An 18808-nucleotide genomic window follows, 5' to 3' on the forward strand; every position below is an offset into this window, starting at 1 on the left:
GAAAGAATCCCCTAGTCCAATCCCCTGCTCAGGGCAGAATCATCCCCGAGTAAATGATTCTAATTAAGCGTTCATGAAGTCTGCTCACAATGACAGAGCAATTAATGAGATTCAACCAAAATTTCTCCTGCAGCAATTTACAAGTATTGCTTCTAGTCTTGTCCCCTCCAGCCACAAAGAAGTTTCTCTGATCTATCATAGAACCACCCAGTCTTCGGACAACACACCTTCAGTTTTGTAGCAAATGAGATGGAAAGTTAGGCCTGTCAGAGCTTTCTGTGAACATGACTAAAGTGTTTTGGGTACAGGGGAGAGTTTTCTACTGCCCACTAAGCTCTTCTGAGTCTGTATTCAAACAAACAACTTGTGGAAGCCAACCAGAGTTGCTTCTCCCCCTTCTAAGTATATGTGGCATTAACACATAACTAAGGAGGTCTGCTTTTCAGAGCCACAAGCATGACTGGCTTCCACAACGTAAACGGCACCAGAAAAAGGTAATTGACAAGAACTACAAGATTTCTACTTGGAGGAAGTTCCCGTATTTAACACAATTCTTTGCACTCTGGTCACTTAATCTAAAGCTTGTATCAGCAGTAAGCGCTATGGTTATGACTGAGAACTAAGTATTCTTAAAATACTATAATAAAATGTTTAAAATTTACTTGTAATCTTTGTTTCTGGATCAAACCACTTTTTTTCTTCTAACAGACGCACTAGAAGTTCTCTTATTTTGTTCAACCAGAATGTGATCAATTTTGACTGCAATCATTTCCTTAAGTTTATTTAGACAACAAATGTACCGTGTCCAAATTCATAACATCTGATGAATTAAGGTAGTTGTAAAGCAGTTTCTATCAACTTCAATCTCTACCCTCCCCCAAGCATCTGGTCTCCAAAGAACCACGATACAGTCACAATGAGCTGCATGTGGCCTACATGTGCTTTGTACCTTATGTTGTACCAATCACCTGCATAAAAGCTAAAAAGATTTTGCCCCACTAATTGTCAAAGAGTTCTTGAACACACTGAACTGTGTAAACAGCACCAAGCAAATGCCTACAAATCTTTCCAAGTTCTACATAATACCATAAGATATGGGGTTCTTTTAAAGCATTGTACTCTCATGTCCTATGCGATTATCTTAGAAGCAAGTGTTCAAACATACAATACTGACTCCCATTTTCTTTATCACTCTTATAGCCCTTAAGTGTAAAACTATTTGATGAATAGGTAGAACGTTGGCTTTCTTTGCTAGAATTCCTCCAGTATTTTAATCTACAGCCAAACTGATACTTTCCTGAGGGCATTTCATCTATACACACATAATTAGAGACCTACTTAATTTCAGTTTCATGGATTTTGTGAAAACTACAAATCCAGAATTGTCCATGAAATCAACAACAAAAATTAACAGAAAATAGAACAATGGCTATTCTATGTTTTTATTCTAGGGGACAGGAAGGTGCTAGCTAGCAGGATGGTATAAAAAAAGGCAGGAAAAAAAAAAAGATGGAGGCTGCCCTTTCGTCCTTCTTCCTCCTACCAGGGCCTCTCGGCCAATCAGCACTGAGGGGTAGGGCTGCCGTGAAGTGACCGCAGAACTAGAACTTTTCCACAATGAACTCACAAAAATTTGCAAGCCCTCTGTGATTTAGGTAGACCCCTACATATAGTAAAATGTTTTTCTTTTCTCCATTTGGCATCAGCATTGTTCAAATGTCCATAGTATGAGCCAAACTGATCAAAAAATGACACTTATTATTAAGAATCAACTACAATGGTACATTTGAATATTATACAAGGCAGAAATCAAGATTTTTTTACCACATGCATAGAGCAGCTAGTTAAAGGCTATCATCCATCTTTTTTTCTTCACTTCACTCCCCCCACAACCCAAAACTAGTCAATCACTATTAACGATGGCAAGGTTCTTGATATGTTCTTTCTGCAGCTGTTTATCATCTGATTTGACTCATTTCACTCAGCATTTACTTAGCATAATTATAGCAGCTGTTTGTGAAAGTCTTAAATATTCCTAGTACACATGTCCACTTGTTTTCAGGAAAATATTTCTGACCCAGACTGCTTTTGTTTGCATTTGGAATCCAACTGCAGGCTTGTGCCAAGCAAGGTTAGTAGAACATATTCAAATTCAGGGTTTCAGAAAGGGCTGTACTGAATAGTAAACAAAATACTTGCAGGATATTGGTGAACTATTGGCCAGCTAGTCAATTTACTGTTACAGAAAACAACTGAAATGGTAAGAAAGAAATATATTTGATCACATGTAGAAATGTACCAGATGCATAGAATGAGTTATGCATAGGGTATACAGGCTACTCTTGTATTCCAAAGGATTTTGGAAAGAACAGTTATAAAAAAAAAAATAAAAAAATGCACCTCTTACGTGACAGCATCTATAGCTTCTTGAATCTTCAGCAGCAGCGCATCAAATTATCTGTTTTGCAATGCTAATGATACAGCAGCTTTATAAAAAAACCCTAACATGTATTTATATATGCTACTGCTGCATACAAATTTCTTTAGGAAGGCTTTTTACTTGCACCCCATACTGATTGCCTGATTGTTATTGTAGCCAACACTATTGTGAAAAATATCACATGCATCTTACTTCCCCAAACACAGGACCAAGTATTCAAGAATAGGAGCCTATGTGTACCCATACTACTTTAAAACCCGTATCAACACACACAAATTTGCAAACAAATATGGGTCCAATTATTAAGAGTGCCTGTTAGTATGGAACTGGTTATTGTTTCCTGACAAGCAGCATGAATTCAGGATGTGGGGTTTTACATATGATATAGCCCTAGAGAATTGAGGAGTTAAAGTTAACTGTATTAGGAAGACAGTCAATCTGTTTACTGTTCTTAAAAAAGATTTTATACTGTGCTTCAATTTGTCTGTGAATAAGGAAATTCATTTTATAATAAATATCTTGGTATAAAATGCGTAGCAAGAGTTCAAAACACTGGCAATACTGAGAAAGCGGTCCACAAGAGACCTTGCAGGCGCTTATAAAATATTCCAAATCAAGTGTTTTTGTAACAAATTAAAAGCATGATTCACTAACAAAGAGTCTAATTTGGAAAGTTAGTAACATTCAGTTTATTGTTATAAGTTATACAAGCAAATGTGCTTGTTTTTTGGGTAGTTTTCTTGAAGGGAGGGGGACAAACACATACCTCAGAAATAGTGCTGTTGATGGAAAAAAAAAAAAAAAAAAATGTTCACTAGCAACACAATCCCCCAGTTTAATAAAAGGTACTGCAGTCTCCAATAAAGCTAATGGGATAACCCTTAAGGTGTCCAAGAGAGGAGACACCTTCTCTTTAGCTTCCTTGCATGAGGAAAAATAGTGAAGAAAGAGAAGTGGTAATGGCAGCAGCAGACTAATCTCAGTAACCTGAAAAGAAGCAGGAACTCTATACATGCACACCCATCGCATCTTTTTACATATGGCAAGAACTTGTCAGGTTTCTGCAAATCCTTTCTATTTGGGATAAAACAGTAAAAAAAAAAAAAAAAGTGATTTTACAAATAAAACCTGTTATTCAGGCAACAATGCAGAACAGCAAGTAGTAGAATCAAAATAAAAGAACTAAATTGGATCATTTCAAACCACAGTTTGCCTGTCCTCCATGATGTACTTTCATCTTCAATACTAGTTATAATGACTCAGATTATCTTCATTACCTGAACCATGAAGAAAACAACTACAGCATAAAATGTACAAAGTTTTTTGGCCAAAGAAATTTAAGACCATGTCTACCAAATTAAATAAAATAATTACACATCACTATTATTTGTTTGAAAAAAAGAAACATGGTGAAAATGACTCAAAAAGCACAAATCTTTGAATAAAGAATGCGGAAGCTTAAGAGACAGAAAAATAAAATGAAGACAAGAAATTTAGAGGATTAAGGGATGTCTGTTGGCATAAAGCTAATAAACACTGTGGTTTGGTATCTACTTCCCTGACAATCACTGTGTAGAATAAAATCTAATGCTATCAAATACATGGAGAGGTCCCACTGGAAGCCAATACTACACATAAAGCTCTGGAACTAAGACTTCCAGCTTTAAAAATCTCCAAGGAAACATGGTTTTAAACAAATCAAGACCCAATATTAGTCCATGTAGGCAACAAGAGAGGAAGTGACTACTGTTAATCTTTAGGCAGGAGGGAAGAAGAGGATTAATCACCTTTATGTACCATTAATACTTAGGGTTGTTACCAAGATAAAAAATACATTCTGTACATCGTGAGACATTAAGTTTTCAAAATGCTTGATGCATGGAAGGGAAGAAAATTAGCCATCAGGAATCCCTTAGAAACATTCAGGATAATTTTTTTGCCATGTTCCAAACTAATTGTTTTGCTATTTTTGTATACCTGAATTTTCATGTATAAAGTTCTCTTTTTATAGTATGCAAGCAATTGTTGTAGTATTTACAGGAAGGAATATATGTACATTGTAAGCTAGGGCTGAACACATTTGAAAGGTAAAAAGTGCCTCTCAATACAAAGAGAAATACTTGCATAAAACAAAACAAAAACAAAAACAAAAAAAAACAACCCCAACCCCCCCCACCATTTTCTAGTACCTTAACCCCAAAAAGCAGACAAGGGAGGACAACTTACATTACAGTATTGAAAAACAGTTGCTTTACTATATAAAAAGCAATTCAAGAATAACTTGGTCTATTTCAAAGGGACCATATCCAATGCATAAAGTTCACTATGTGCTGCTCCCTGGAGGCAACAGGAAGAGAGCAGACTGAACAGTGCTGGCCTCACTCCCTGTGCCTTGCTTCCTGCAGGTGGTGACGATGGAGTGGAGGGGGAGGGCGAGGCCACCAGAGCTGGCCTGGCTCCCCGCTCCCCCCCCCGTTCCTTGGAGGTGATGGCAGCACAGTGGGTGGGGGAGAACAGGGTAGGGGCGCTGCAGGGGGCAAGGCCACCAGTGCTGGCCTTGGCTCGCCCCTCCCCCCTTGCATGGTTGCTGCCTGCAGGACTAACCCAGGAGCAGTTGGGGGAGGAGAGGGGAAAAGGAGCAGGTGTGCCACGATGACAGCAGGGGAAGGGGAGGAGTGGGCCCCGGTTTACTTCTAAATAAAAGCAAGACATTTATGAAGATATTTAGATTAAATATAACAGTTACTTTTTTGAGAAAATGTCCTTGAACAATAACTACTTTGATAAAAATCAAAACCTTTTAGGATTAAGATGTAGAATTTGAAATAAACCCATTAAAATAAAAATACACATTTAATTAATGTTTTACCTACTGCACACACATTTTTAATCTTGTATACCCCCAGTTACACACATTTAAAACTTCAATTTAAATAGCACTTATTTTATGGTGATGATTGTATAATTACATAAAACACAACTACACAATTGAAACATACATAGGAGGAAGGGCAGTCCATAGCAAGATATTTAAACATACTGAGATAAAGAATATATGGATTTGATTCTTTGCAGTATTCCTGCAGAATGTGCCACCTTTGACAAGCGACTTCAACTCTCCCTGCCTATATGGGACAATACTTCCTTTTACCCATCCTCCACTTCACCTCTTTTGTTTAAAAGACTGTGAAGGCAGGAACCATTTTACTATGCACCAGGTACAGTTTCAAACACAATATGGCCTCAGTCTCAACTGGGGGTTCTGTTATTTTGTGCATTTAATGTGTATTCGTCCAAGTGCAAGATCGCATGTTTCTGTCAGAAAGAAATAATGCAAAAAAACAAGTGCTCCATTTCTTCTGAATCATAAAAAACACGTTTGATGTTAGCTTAAGTCAGCTTATTAGATGGAAATTTCTAGTACTTGTGGCATGGTATTTCTAATACTAGGTCCTTACTTGCAAAGGTCCTTTCTTAGATGTTTTACCAGAATTTGGTGGCACAACTTAAAAGTTCATTTGTTCGACTGAATGCTAAAGAAACAAAGTTAATTTGTTCAGGCAGGGCTTAAGAGTCTTGTAAAGATAGTAACTGGGCAAATTTACGGGTATAAGTGTCACTACCATTTTCTCTGCACTTAACTAGCAACGTATGGCACCCATAGTTTAGTAACTGTCACCATATTTTTATGCAACTAGCTACAAATATTGATGTATATACCTGTGTGCATTCATTTGACTGGGCCCAAGGAAGCTTGCATACTGTGGTGGCTGCTGACACCCAACGGCAGGCAACACCCCCGCTTTCCTCCCCGCCACCTCCCCCTCTCTGCCAGCTGTTGTCAAGGCCAGGTGGCAGTGGGGGGGGGCAGCAGAAAGGGGTGTTGGTAGAGGGGTGCTACCACTGGAAAATGCCCCCCTCCCCCCCATCTCCTCTCTCTTTCCACTCCCCTCCCTCTTCCCCACCACCTCCCTCTCCCTGCCAGCTAATGTTGGGGGAGGGGGGAGAGGGTGTAGCACAGCCACCCCCTTGCTCCTTCTGTCTGTAACGCTCTGGGCCCTCACAGCCAACGCGCGCACACCCTTTTTGGCGGCGCATGTGCAGTCGGCCCAGAGCATTCTGGACAGACAGACTGATTTAGGCTTTTATTATATTAGAATACTTAAGGACATGAAGTCTTGTGTGGATATGTGTAGTGCTACTTATTTAAACACATTAAGAGCACAGACAGAAGTGCAGCTCCACACTGTACCTGAGAATGATTTGCAGGAAGTGTTTCGAGTTAATGATTCCCTGGACTAGACAAAAGTTTACTGTTGGTTCCAGAGGGGAGGGGAATCAGCTGCTAGCTGTAAGCCTGTAACCAATTTCCCCATACAACAACCTCTGCAAGCTTCTGCCATTTTCAGAATGGGAGGGGGGAAAAAGGGAACAGAGGAAGTTATTTTCTAGGGGTTCTAGGGGCTCCCCAGGTGTGCTGGAGGTTGGGGTGGGCAAGATGGAGCCTCCCATCCCACTCTCCAGCACCCACTGAACTCCCCGCCCACACCCAAGCAAAATCCCTCTGCTCCTGTTCACTCCTTCCATTTTGAGAACAGTGACAGGCTAGGAGGCAGCGTAGACAAAAAAGTTACAGAAGATGCTCTGTTTTGAAATGTCTTCATTTGACCCCTCATGCAATGAGGGTGCAGATGTTTGCTCAATTGGCCATTTTTGAAGCTATAGGCAGCCATGTGCATTTGTGTTTTGTCATGGCTATAGACTGCTTTGCGTGGCCAGATTAGGCAAAAATTGTCATTTCTGTCTGTACCTTAACCATTGTTAACTAAATTGCTAAAGGAATCAGAAGATAATTCATTCCTTGATATTTTCAAATCAAAACTGGATCTCTCTCTCTTGAAGATGCATTTTAGCTCAATACAAATTATTGAACTTAACAGAGATAGTAGTGAAATTTAATATATAGGAAGTCAGACATAATGATCTAACAGTTTCTTCTGGCCTTAAATAACTGAAGACTTGTATTTACTTATACACTGCATGTACACAATTGCTACACACTCATAATTTTATATACAAATACATTAAATATATGAATGCTGAGGTGGACACTGTTTAGTCAAATAATGAGTTAGAAAGCAAGGTATATTTTTGAAATGCTGTGATGTCTACATTAATAATTTCATGCAACATACACCAGTACTATAAGCATGATTATTTCAAATATTATCTCACTGAGAAAGATTACTCTTATCTATGTTTCGGTGAATGCTCCTATTTTCTGAATTCATAAAATTTTTTTACACAGTTCGCCTTTTATGAAGTATTGTTAGGGATAAAAATATCTTTGTGAACATACACTTATAATTAAATTATAATGAACTAACAGCTTTATGTTAGTCAAAGTAGAAGTGTGCTATTACAAACTCCTATTTTGGGGGTTTAGTATCTTGGCAGGTTGAAATAGATTAGGCAGACATTTGGCGAAGATTATGAGTCCAGAGACTGAAGTTAAAATCAAACAAGCATACTTTAAAATTTGCCAAGCTTTTTATAATAATAGAGTTGTCAAAAAGAGTTTAGCTGGATTCACTGTTTTGACTACTCTGTTGTGAAAGGAATGATATTATGGAGCTCTCCCTAAAGTCTGTATTACAGTAGTGCACAAAGAATTGGCCCCAACTGCAGGGAACCTGATGTCTTAGATTAAGTTGGTGAAGACATTTAGCATCCTTCTTACTGGAACAGCAGGCTACAATATAGACCCGATATCTTTGTTTTACTGTACACACCTATTATGTTTATCATTGCAACAAACAAATGTGATTTGTTTTTTCCTTCTAGGAAAATGCATGCCAAGATGAGTAAACAAAAGTTAAAAAAAAAAAAACATTTATGCAGCCAGCTGTGCCAAAACTTTAAATGATGGTTTATAGCTCTACTGCATAATGCCCAAGACATACAACCAAATAAATTAAGATCTGTGTATACCTCCCTTGCCTCCTCTCATTCTCCAATTAGTAAACAGCAACAGGGAAACATGCTTTTCTTTCTCTAATATATTTTTTCTTAAAAGTTTTATTTCATGCACTTACAAAAATTACTTTATGAGATGAACAGACATCAAGGAAAAAACCCAACAACAATTATAAGGAGGGCATTCAGTTTGCAGGAGGGTAAGAAGTCAAAATAAGAATAACTGCAATGAGGTATATTTTAAATAAATAGTTATACATCATATATATACACACTTGATAATTTATTCTTTATGGTAACCTATAGCTGTTGTGCATTTTAATCCAAGCAAAAATGTACAATTGAAATCATAATACAACTGATGTCCAGTTCATCAATTCACTAATACACTGATGTGAATTTGTAAAACACTGAATTATATATTGATTATAAATAAGCATTTCAAGTAATCTTATGCAAGTCCTTGCAAATCAAAATCAGCCACCACTGCTTTAGAGTGGTGTTCAATCCTTTGCCTCTGCAGGCCAGATGGAGTAGCAATGGGGCCTGTGTGCAGGCTGGACCAAGCCCTGCATGCCAGAGTTGGGCCCCAAAGGTTCAGCACTGCCCCCTCCCAGCACTCCACACTGGAATTGGGCCCCGAGGCCCAGCATGGCCAGTGTCCACACCCAGCCCTGTGCGCTAGGATCAGGTACTTGATCCAGCATGCAGGGTTCAGGACTCCCCAGCCATGGTTCTGGAAATTTGACAGCAGGAGAACAGTGCCACCGCTTCCCCACTGGCAGGTTTCCAGATCTGGAAGGAGCCCTGTGTGCCAGATTACGTGGCACCATGGGCTGGAACTGGCCCACAGGCGGGGTTGACCACCCTTGCCCTAAGAGGTAAAGCTAAGCACTGTAATTGAGGCATGACAGCATTTCAAGATTCAAGAGAAAGACTGCCTCAACTGTGGGTTTTTAAGTGAATAGGTCTTAAATCTTGTACTTATGACACATTTGAAGTGTTCAGTTATGTACACAGACAACATCACTTGCTATCTAAAAATTAGCAATTTTACTTGGGTGAAGCAACTTCAATATCATTATAATCAAGAATATAATTACATTCAAAATATCTCCTCCTTTTTAACTAATCTGTTGAAGGTTTTGGCAAAGGTGTTGATAATGAAGATGGTGTCAAGGGAATCTAAATCTCGTGTATATGCAGCAAGGTTCAAGCCAAAAAACACACTGTTTCTCATCAACCTCTGACTACAAGTACCAACAAACAAGCATTTACTGCCACAGCTGCAAGTGAAATTCATGACATGGTTCTATAGGAACAAATCACTGCAGAACAGAAAATGTTTTTAGTCACCATTAACACCACATTCAGAATAAGAAAAATATTTCAACTGTTGTTCAAGTCACCAAAAACATTAAAAGGTGCCAAGCTAGGAAGGGCACTGGAATTACCCCCACCTGTATGGAGTCTGTGCTCCAGGAAGAACTTCAAAACAGTACTGACTGCTTTTACTTTAAGAGCAATACAGCCAGGGCAGGCAGAGCAGATACATCAGCAGCAGCTCAGCCAGGACTGCTTAGAATTTTCCACCTGGATGAAAGTTGCTGTCCCCCTGGGCCCCCAGTGTCAGACCTGCACCCACAGGTTTTACGCTATATGTTTTGCAAGGAACTACCCATTCTGGAATCCGTCATATTTTGAAAAACCTAGCATCACATTTAATTCATTATCTGTAATATAATATGAAGTTATATCCAACATTTGTTGTCCCTTATCTTTTGCTTAGGAATGCATTATTAGGTAGTAATAGCATGCAGCATATTCAGTGTTTTTATTCCTTAATTGTTCACTCCCTGACTGAAAACTCTGTAGTGTTTAAACACTGTGCACCATTTCTAACAAACCAAACCAAACCCAAAAATAAGAAGAACCACCCTACAAGTGAAGTTATTAGCATTTTAGTCTCAAATAAAAATAATTGGTGACTCACCTGCAGTGAAGTCGCTATTCAAATCTATGAATGCATGAGAATGGGGTATATACATTTTATTCTGAGTATCCAACGCAGTATGCCATGATAAATTCCTAAGAAAGACAAAGAATATAGAGCTGTCTTTATCCAATCAACAGCCAGGGCTCAAACTTGACAGTAATCCTTTTTAAAAGAAAAAAAATAAAATAAAAAAAATCTATAATTTTGTGGAAAAAAAAAAAGTAAACAAGTTCCCCCCCCCCACCCCGATTATGCATTTCACAGAATATTGAACATCTCTTGATTATTTCATGCAGTTAATGTGGAGACCATGTTTTGTTTCAGGAAGTTAGTTTCTCATAATATTGAATGAGTTTAAATGATCAAACTATACTAAGAGTACAAAAAGCCAAGAGGAAACACAAAATAATTTCAGAGGTCTAACCACATTTTAAAACTTCATTTTTTGTTTTCTTGATTCATTTTGGTCAAACTATTGTGTTAAATATTTATCATCTTTGGATTTTTAGAGACCAGCAAAAACAGAGATAAGCACATGCTATGGCAAGCAGCTTATGCCTTGTGTGGGTAAACAAAAGATTTTGTTTGGTAAAATAATTATAAAAGCAAAACAAGGACGGAAGTGATGCACAAGAATTGAGGGGTGAAGCTGAGGGCATATACTGGGAACAAATGAATTGTACTATGGCAGCTGTGCAGAAACAAGCAGACTATGCATTTGAAAGTAGAAAAAAGGAGCAGGGAAGGAAGGATGTGGAAAAGTAACAAATTCAGTCCTGGTTGTACCAGCAGTAAATTGGCTGCACTGTTTTTGGAGGCAACTTTTAACAATCAAGGTGCCTTAATTTGCGTAAGGAAACCTGTTCCTGCATCTATGATCAATTTCCCAAGCATGATTAGCATAAGAACACATATGCAGTGAGGTCTGCAACTGTCAACAATGTTGTTTAAAATTTCGTAATAAAAAAATTAAAAAAAGAACAGAAAATCCTGTTTATAAACTCTTTTCATTAAAATATTATGGCTTCTTTATGTATTACTCAATCAAGCTGCTGAAAAAATATCATCTCTCATTAAATTCCACTCTCATCCCTTTCATTTAATATTTTGGACAAGCTACAAAACTCTTAAAAACAAAAAAACCACCCCGTCCAATATAATAGTAAAAATGCATCATTCCAGATCTCCGTGGACTTTGTATTTGTTTCTTGACTTAGGACAAATGTTGACAGTGCCATTTTAAACCTTAAAAACAAGGCTTAGGATTTTTATAATACCCCCCTCAAGTCTTAACTTTTTTTAAAACAAACAAACAAACAAACAAACAAACAAACAAACCAAACCCATTATCAGGTGTGGACTATATTCTGGCCTGTAATATTAACCTTCTTCTGAACTATATCCAATACATTTCTTTGAGCCAACATGCTGTTACAACTATTTCCTCATAGGAAAAATAACTTTGTTCTCTCTAGAAACCGGATACTTTCAGTATAGTCATTCCAAGGCTACAGTTACTGTCATGAACACCCTTGAGGAATTTGCAGGCATTGTTCCACAAGTCATAGTTTTATGTAAAAGTCATCTTGATAAAATTCAAGAAGAGATTAATGACCAAAAAGCATGACTCTTAGAAGGGTAGAGAATTTTCAATTATACTTCTATATAGTTAAAAAATAAAAGACTATTTTCCTTACTATAAAGATAATGATTTGTTTTGCCAAAGATACATAGATATTCAAATAATGTCCCAATTGAGAATGTCTGCAAAATGGGGCTGTTATGAACAATTACATTTAAGAAAACCAGTTAGAAATTTATTAAAGCCTCGTTTTAATATGCTTTTGACAACGTATTAGACTGATATCCAAGAATAAAAAAAATCCTTAATTAAACATTTCTTATAAGCCAGAAAGATGTAAATTAGAAGATCTGAGGTACTGTTTCCATAGAAACGGTGGTATAATCTGATCGACTTTTCCAGTTCTAATAGGCTCCTTTTGACATAATAGCTAAAAAATCCCCAGAGGAATGCAAAAGACTTCACAACAAACGATTTCTTTTAAAATGAGCATCAGTGTTTACTACATAAAAAAATTAAAACAGCTGTCAGAGACCAGCTACATCTGGATTTACTCTGCAGCAGCACAACAAGTGCCATAGTACATTTTCTTATTCATTTGATCTATTAAGATGATAGACTACACATTAAAGATGCTAGACTATGCATAAAGTTTTAGTTAAAAAACAAAAGTACTACATTATGAGTCTAAACTACCAGAGATTCACTTAAAGTGAAAAATAAGTAAAAATATAGCTATGAAAAAGAGGCTGCAATATTAAAGTGAAGCTCTAGTAATGAAAACTTGATTTAAGAAGCCGGTCCTGTAAAATAATAAGTACCTTAAAAGTCTTACCAAAATTTACTAAGGAAAGAATACAATAATCATAGAATCAGGCCAACAGATGACATATGCATATGTGGATGCTGAAAGCTACGCAGCCAAGTTTGAATTTTCTGCTAGCATTAATCATATTCTCTTTTGAGTAGCAAAAATCTAGCTTCAATTCTTGTCAGAAAACTATTAAACCTGAGCATGCAATGTGCTTCTTTTACTTTTTCAAACAAATTGTAAACTTTGTTCTTATCCTCAAGTCTTTTTGGTAATTATTTTTTTCCTTCTATTAGCAATTTCCTAGGTGTCGTGTTTCTTTTGCATTGTAATGACAATACAGTGAAGAGAGAATGCAGCTTCATTGTCCAAGTAACTAGCTAAGGCTTTACTTGAAACACAGGCATTTCCTCAAACCTTTGGTGAGAGAATGTTAAAAAATGCCATTTGATTAATTTATATAAAATATATATGTAACCAATAAAAAGTTGAGAGCCAAAACCAACAAAAATTTTAGAACACGATCATATAATGTGAATCAGACAATTAACTAATTCAGTTGAGAAAAACTAAAACCAATGGATTTTGTGGTACAAGCTATACATATCTACAGGTGTGACTGTTCTGCAAAAATTATTTCAACAGATCACTTCCACACCCTTAAGTGACAAAACTGATTTTTTTTTTTTATTGGTTCTCTTCAAATTTGTAAAAGCAGTCATAAGAAAAGCTTTCCATTAGAGCTGTGTGAAACAGCACCACTTCATTTTGACTTCCATTTCACTGTTTTGAAGGGACAGTGTTTAGTTTAGTTGTTCTGAAGCACTGGTCTGTTTCATTTCATTGAAACTGTTTTGCCATTTCAACGTTTCGCCCATAGGCTAGAATGAGGATTCACAAAAATGCCTATACCTTTATCATTTCTTGCCCGATTCATGTGAAAATTGCAGGAATGGTAGCCCGTTCTGAGGGCATGAAGCCTGCCAAGTTTCAAGGAGATAGGTGCAAGGGTTTCTGGGAACCTGCACCTCAAACTGTTCAAAGCAAAACTAATATCACTTGCTGGCAGCGGCAGCCTGCTGTCATCCCATGCGCAGATCAGGGGCCTGCACCCCCTGGGAAGAGCTGGGGGAAGCAATTCAGGAGCTAGATGTCAATATCAGAGCAGTCTTTCCCCACTCTTCCCCCTCCCTCTCTCCCTGCTTAGTTTGTTTAACTGCAAGCAAGCCCAACTTCAAAACGCACTGAAATAACTTCAGTACGAAACACCCGTCAAAACTGCTCACAGCTCTACTTTCCATTAATTGACACAGTGTAATTTTTCAGTGGACCAAATCCCTAGCAATCCATAGAGATGATGTCAGGCACTGAGCTCAAGGAAGTTCTCAGAAAAGACTGTGATGGACAAAAGTAAAAAAAAAAAAAAAATTAAGAAAAAAAAGCAGAAGACAGTGGATTGTCTCTTCCACTTCTCTTACTGAACTCTTGGTATTCTCTACCTCCTAGAGAACTCAGGAGACCTGCAGATTAGAAGCAGGAGTTGAACCCAGAAGTTCTCTAAGTAAGTCATGGACTCTTGACATTCAAGTGCATTGCAGAGTCCAACAAACAACATGGATGTAATCATACCATTTACTGGTGTGAACTGATGCTTAAAATTCAAAATCAAATAGGAAAAAAGGGTTAGATATCATCCACTTTGCTTTTTTACTGTAGGACAGGAAAGAGATGGACATAAAAACCACAAGGCTAGACCTACTCATTCTAATCCAGGAGTTCATTCCCTTTGGGAACTGTCAAATAAATAGGGAGGAGAAGAAGAGGGAATTAAAAGCAACAAGTATACACCGAATCCAAAAGCAATTGCCATAAACCAAAATCAAAAAAAATTACCTCCAGTGAAAAGGTTCCAGTGTCATCAGACAATACCATACCAGCATTTATTATAACACTTTAAGATACTAACTGAACCACAGGTTAATTTCCTAGTGTGTCCCTAAACACAAACTATAGTGTGGTGGTCTGTACATATAAACGTGTGAGTAATGTTTATCAGTTCCTTAACTAACGATAATAGACAGTCCACTGGAATCTGTAGAAACACCTTTCACTTTGCACAGTTTTTGTGATCTGTTAGTCTACATATGAAGTTAGTGTCTCAGACTAAACTCAAAAGACCATCATTGGGCTACATGTTTGTACAGCATCTAGCATATTAGGGTTGCACAAAGATAATTAAAGCTAAATGGCACACAGTGCATTACTTAAGTGGATCCCAGTACCACCAAGAAACTATCTTGGACTTTTTCCATGTCAAACAACACATTACTCAATTTCATTTTTTCTTGAAATTGCCACCCAACAATGGTTTTCCACAACAACGCTGCAGAAATTAGAATATTTGTTGTAGCCATGGTTGTGCAGGAAATGTGAGAGAAGCAAGGGACTTTGGGCAATATCTTTATTAGATCAACTGTTTTGATGGAAGAAATGTTAGAAAAGCTTCAGGCAAAGAGTGCCCTTCCTTAAGGCCTTTTCTCCATTTCTGCTTCTTTCCCAGGCCTGAGGAAAGACACTTTGTGCCTCAAAGCTTCTTTTCCTGCAACAACATAGTTCAATAAAAGATGCTGAAAAAGAATCCTTGTTAGTCACAGAAATTAGATGCAACATGCTAGAGTACAAAAAGCATTGAGCCGAAAAGGAAGAGGAGAAGAATGAAAAAGGTTCAAGGACTGACTATACACCTCAGTGTCAACAAAATAGTATTATTAAATAAAGTTGGCAGTGATGTATATGCACCAAGAAAGAAACATTAATAATGAATGCTAATAAGTAAAAATCTTGGCTTACCTGCCTATCAATATCTGTGGCTTATCTGTCTCATTTGTAACACCAAAGACATCTGGAACTAAATCACCATTGAAACTGAAAATAAGAGCAAATTCAACATCATCTTACCAAGTACTGATAGTTCACATTATTATAAAATGTCCTTTGTTCAACTTATTTGAGACTCTAAACAAAAGCATTTTGTTTTGTGCTTTGACCTTGGAGTTTCATTTCTACACCAGACTGTTTAATACCAGGGTTCATACAAATAATCTCCCGTAGTACTTCAAACCAAGATAAGGACTTGATGCAGAGATATATAAACCAGTTTGAAGTATCTGACATGAAGTATCTTCACTACTTTGCTTTAAAAAGTTTATCATCAGATGCATTTCAAAGCAGTTTCTGCATTCTTAAAGCACCCCTAACCACATTTTTCCCCCCCAAGTTTGAATAAATTCTCTTTCCAATTCCTAGTGTTCCCAAAAGTTCTTTTGGTCCAACTGTGGGAGAAATTGGTATAATTTAATAATCTAATCCCAATCATCATGTTGTTGGTAACCTCAGAATATTACACATTGAATATTCATTTGTTTGCTAGGAGAAGCCAGAAGGCTATTTTGCAAATATCACAAAAATAGAATGTGTTTCTCTCTTTGTAAGGCAACAGTGGGCACGTCCACACATGCTACTAATGCTATGCTATGCTATAAAGGTTTACTGCACAGTAAACCTTCCCTGGGAGCATGTGTACACAGGCTGCTCTTATCCTGCTCTAGCCCCCTACAGCTGTCGGGGAGCTCCAGGCTTCTCCAGGGTGTTAGCCATGGGGCTGGTAGGGAGCACGGGGCCAGTTCCCATGCACAAGGGGCCAAGAGAGATCTGCCAGCTGTAGCAGCAGCTGTTTCCTTCCCCATACACATGGAGAGGGGTCCTGATGTGCATGGGTCCAGGAGACAGCTGCTGCTGCAGACCACTCCCAGCCTGGTGCACACAGGGACAAGCACTGTGCCCAGAGGGGCTTACTTGTGCAGCCTGGGGCTGGCCAAGAGCTGTCCTGCTCCTGGGGCAACTACCAGCCAGCTCTGGGCTGGGTGGGGATTTCCCTGAGCAGCCTGAGGCTGCCCAGGAACTGGTCTCTTCTGGAAATCATAACCCAGAAGCATGACAGCTCTTGGGACAGTTCCCAGCCAGCCGAGCTGCTTGGGGAAATCCCTGCTCAGCCCAGAGCTACCCCAGAAGGGACAGTTCCCAGCCAGCCTCAGACTGAGCAGGGAGCTCCAGGAAGTTCTGGTGCTGCTTGGCTTCTGGCTCCTGTGGGAAGCAGGGACCTGAGCAGCACTGCAATGGGGGGCGGGATGGGGGGCACAGAGAACAACCCCAGCTGGGTGCTGCACAGCTCCCAGCTTCTAGGCAGAGCCCAGAGCCGAGTACTGCCAGGACTAAGGGAACATCCCTTCTCATGTGGCCCCCTTGTGTTGGGGCTGATGGGAAGCAAATTTGCTCCCAGTTGTCTACACATGCACTACTGCACACTTAGTTTACTATCTATATTGACAGGTAGTAGATAGTTGCACAGTTGACTAAATTTACTGCACAGTAAATGCTGCACACATGTAGACACCAACACTTTACTACGCAATAGTGTCTCATGTAAAGACATCCAGAGAGTAGTTAAGTTTAATGCTCTTTAATGCTTAAAAATCAAAAGGATTTCATATTGTGTTTTAGTACAGGACACATTTCCAATCTTAAAATGTAGCAGTTTTCTTTTGATGTAAGAAATCTTATGTCTCAATTTATTACTGCAAGTTACTTGTTCCCAAAAAGATGCATTGAGTACTTACTCCATGATTAGAGGCTCATCATGAAATGTCTTATTTAATATAGTTTTACGGTTAAGATCTGAAAAGAGAAAACATTCACTTAAGTTACAAATATGTCATAACAGTTAAGACACCATTTTGGTAATAAATAGGTATTTATCTATTCAATGTTTCTAGGCCACTTTATGCATCAAAGCCACAGCCAGCCTTCTACCCATGGAGTTCTATGACTGCTCAGACTTCCATATAAATTCAAACTGCCAAACCAAAGGTAATTCACATTCAGACTCTGAAGCTTCCTTCCCTTTAGCCACTCAAGGCTCAAACTGTTGAAGTTATACCTACCATATAATCCAGTTCTATTTATATGATCCATCTTGGTAATTATTATTGTAATGCAGATTGAATATTGTGAAGATGCAGTTTAATAAAAATAATCTGAACTTGTCAAGACAAACAGGCTCTTCAGATACAAGACCATAAAGCATGTACCTGAAAAATGCTGTTTAGTGTATTATACAAAAGAGGAATCTATACATGGCATTTTTCACTGTTTGTAGTGCCTATTCAGAAATAAACAAACAACTGGAAAAGGATCCTTTGAAAAGGAAAGAGGATTGTCTATTCTAATTGTCAGCTAGTTTGCATATTATTTAATTATCTGAGGAATAAAATTTAGATTGCTGCACAGTATATTTTGACAAAGTAAATCAACCTTTTCCTCCCTCAAGAAGAACTATAAAAATTCCACTCAACTTATAAACGGAACTGAGCTAATATAATAATTGCATGGCAATACCCTCTTTTTGGTTAATCAATGCAGGAACCCCACCCCACCCCGCCCAAACTATTAATGTATAATATCATTCTACTTGGTGGCGTATCTGCCTTTCCTAAAACTGAACATGAAAATGTGATTTCAGCTTATAATTAGAATATGGGGTTACTATTTAGAGAGTTTTGTACATGGGAATCCAGCACCACTTTCCCTACGCTCCAATTATTCTGGGCACAGATTGAAGTGGGGTCTACGCTTATCTCCCCATGCCCAGGTCCTTTCACACCTCGCTTCCATTCCCTCTTCTTTTCTATATAACTGCCTCATCATCTGTGCAATACCTGACTTTCTATATTCCACCTTCTTGTGTAGATGCACTTCACCTCCCTTTCTAGTCCCTCTCCCTCAAATCCCATTCTATACCTACAACTCTTCACCGGTTGGCAACCTTCTGACAATGCCCTACATCCTTCCATCTCAGTTGAAGTCCCTTTATTCAAGGACTACAGAGCTAAGGTCCCAGTCAACCCTTCATTTTCTTTCCAGTTCTCTGGCTGTCATATACACTCC

The 18808-nt window shown here is 38.3% G+C and overlaps 1 protein-coding gene across 1 annotated transcript in view; it reads right to left on the reverse strand.

Moving 5' to 3' along the window:
* Nucleotides 1–18808, reverse strand: part of ITFG1 (integrin alpha FG-GAP repeat containing 1) — a 203735-nt gene that overhangs the window by 177164 nt on the left and 7763 nt on the right. Inside the window, exons 4-6 of the mRNA XM_090062025.1 lie at nt 17482–17539; nt 15656–15730; nt 10410–10504 (exon numbers count right to left, since the gene is read on the reverse strand). Of these exons, the coding sequence (XP_089918151.1) occupies nt 10410–10504; nt 15656–15730; nt 17482–17539 (228 nt within the window). The remainder of the gene's footprint in view (nt 1–10409; nt 10505–15655; nt 15731–17481; nt 17540–18808) is intronic.

The sequence above is a fragment of the Crocodylus siamensis genome, chromosome 9, assembly GCF_052110815.1.
Source record: "Crocodylus siamensis isolate JL-2025a chromosome 9, ASM5211081v1, whole genome shotgun sequence".
NCBI classification, from domain to species: domain Eukaryota; kingdom Metazoa; phylum Chordata; order Crocodylia; family Crocodylidae; genus Crocodylus; species Crocodylus siamensis.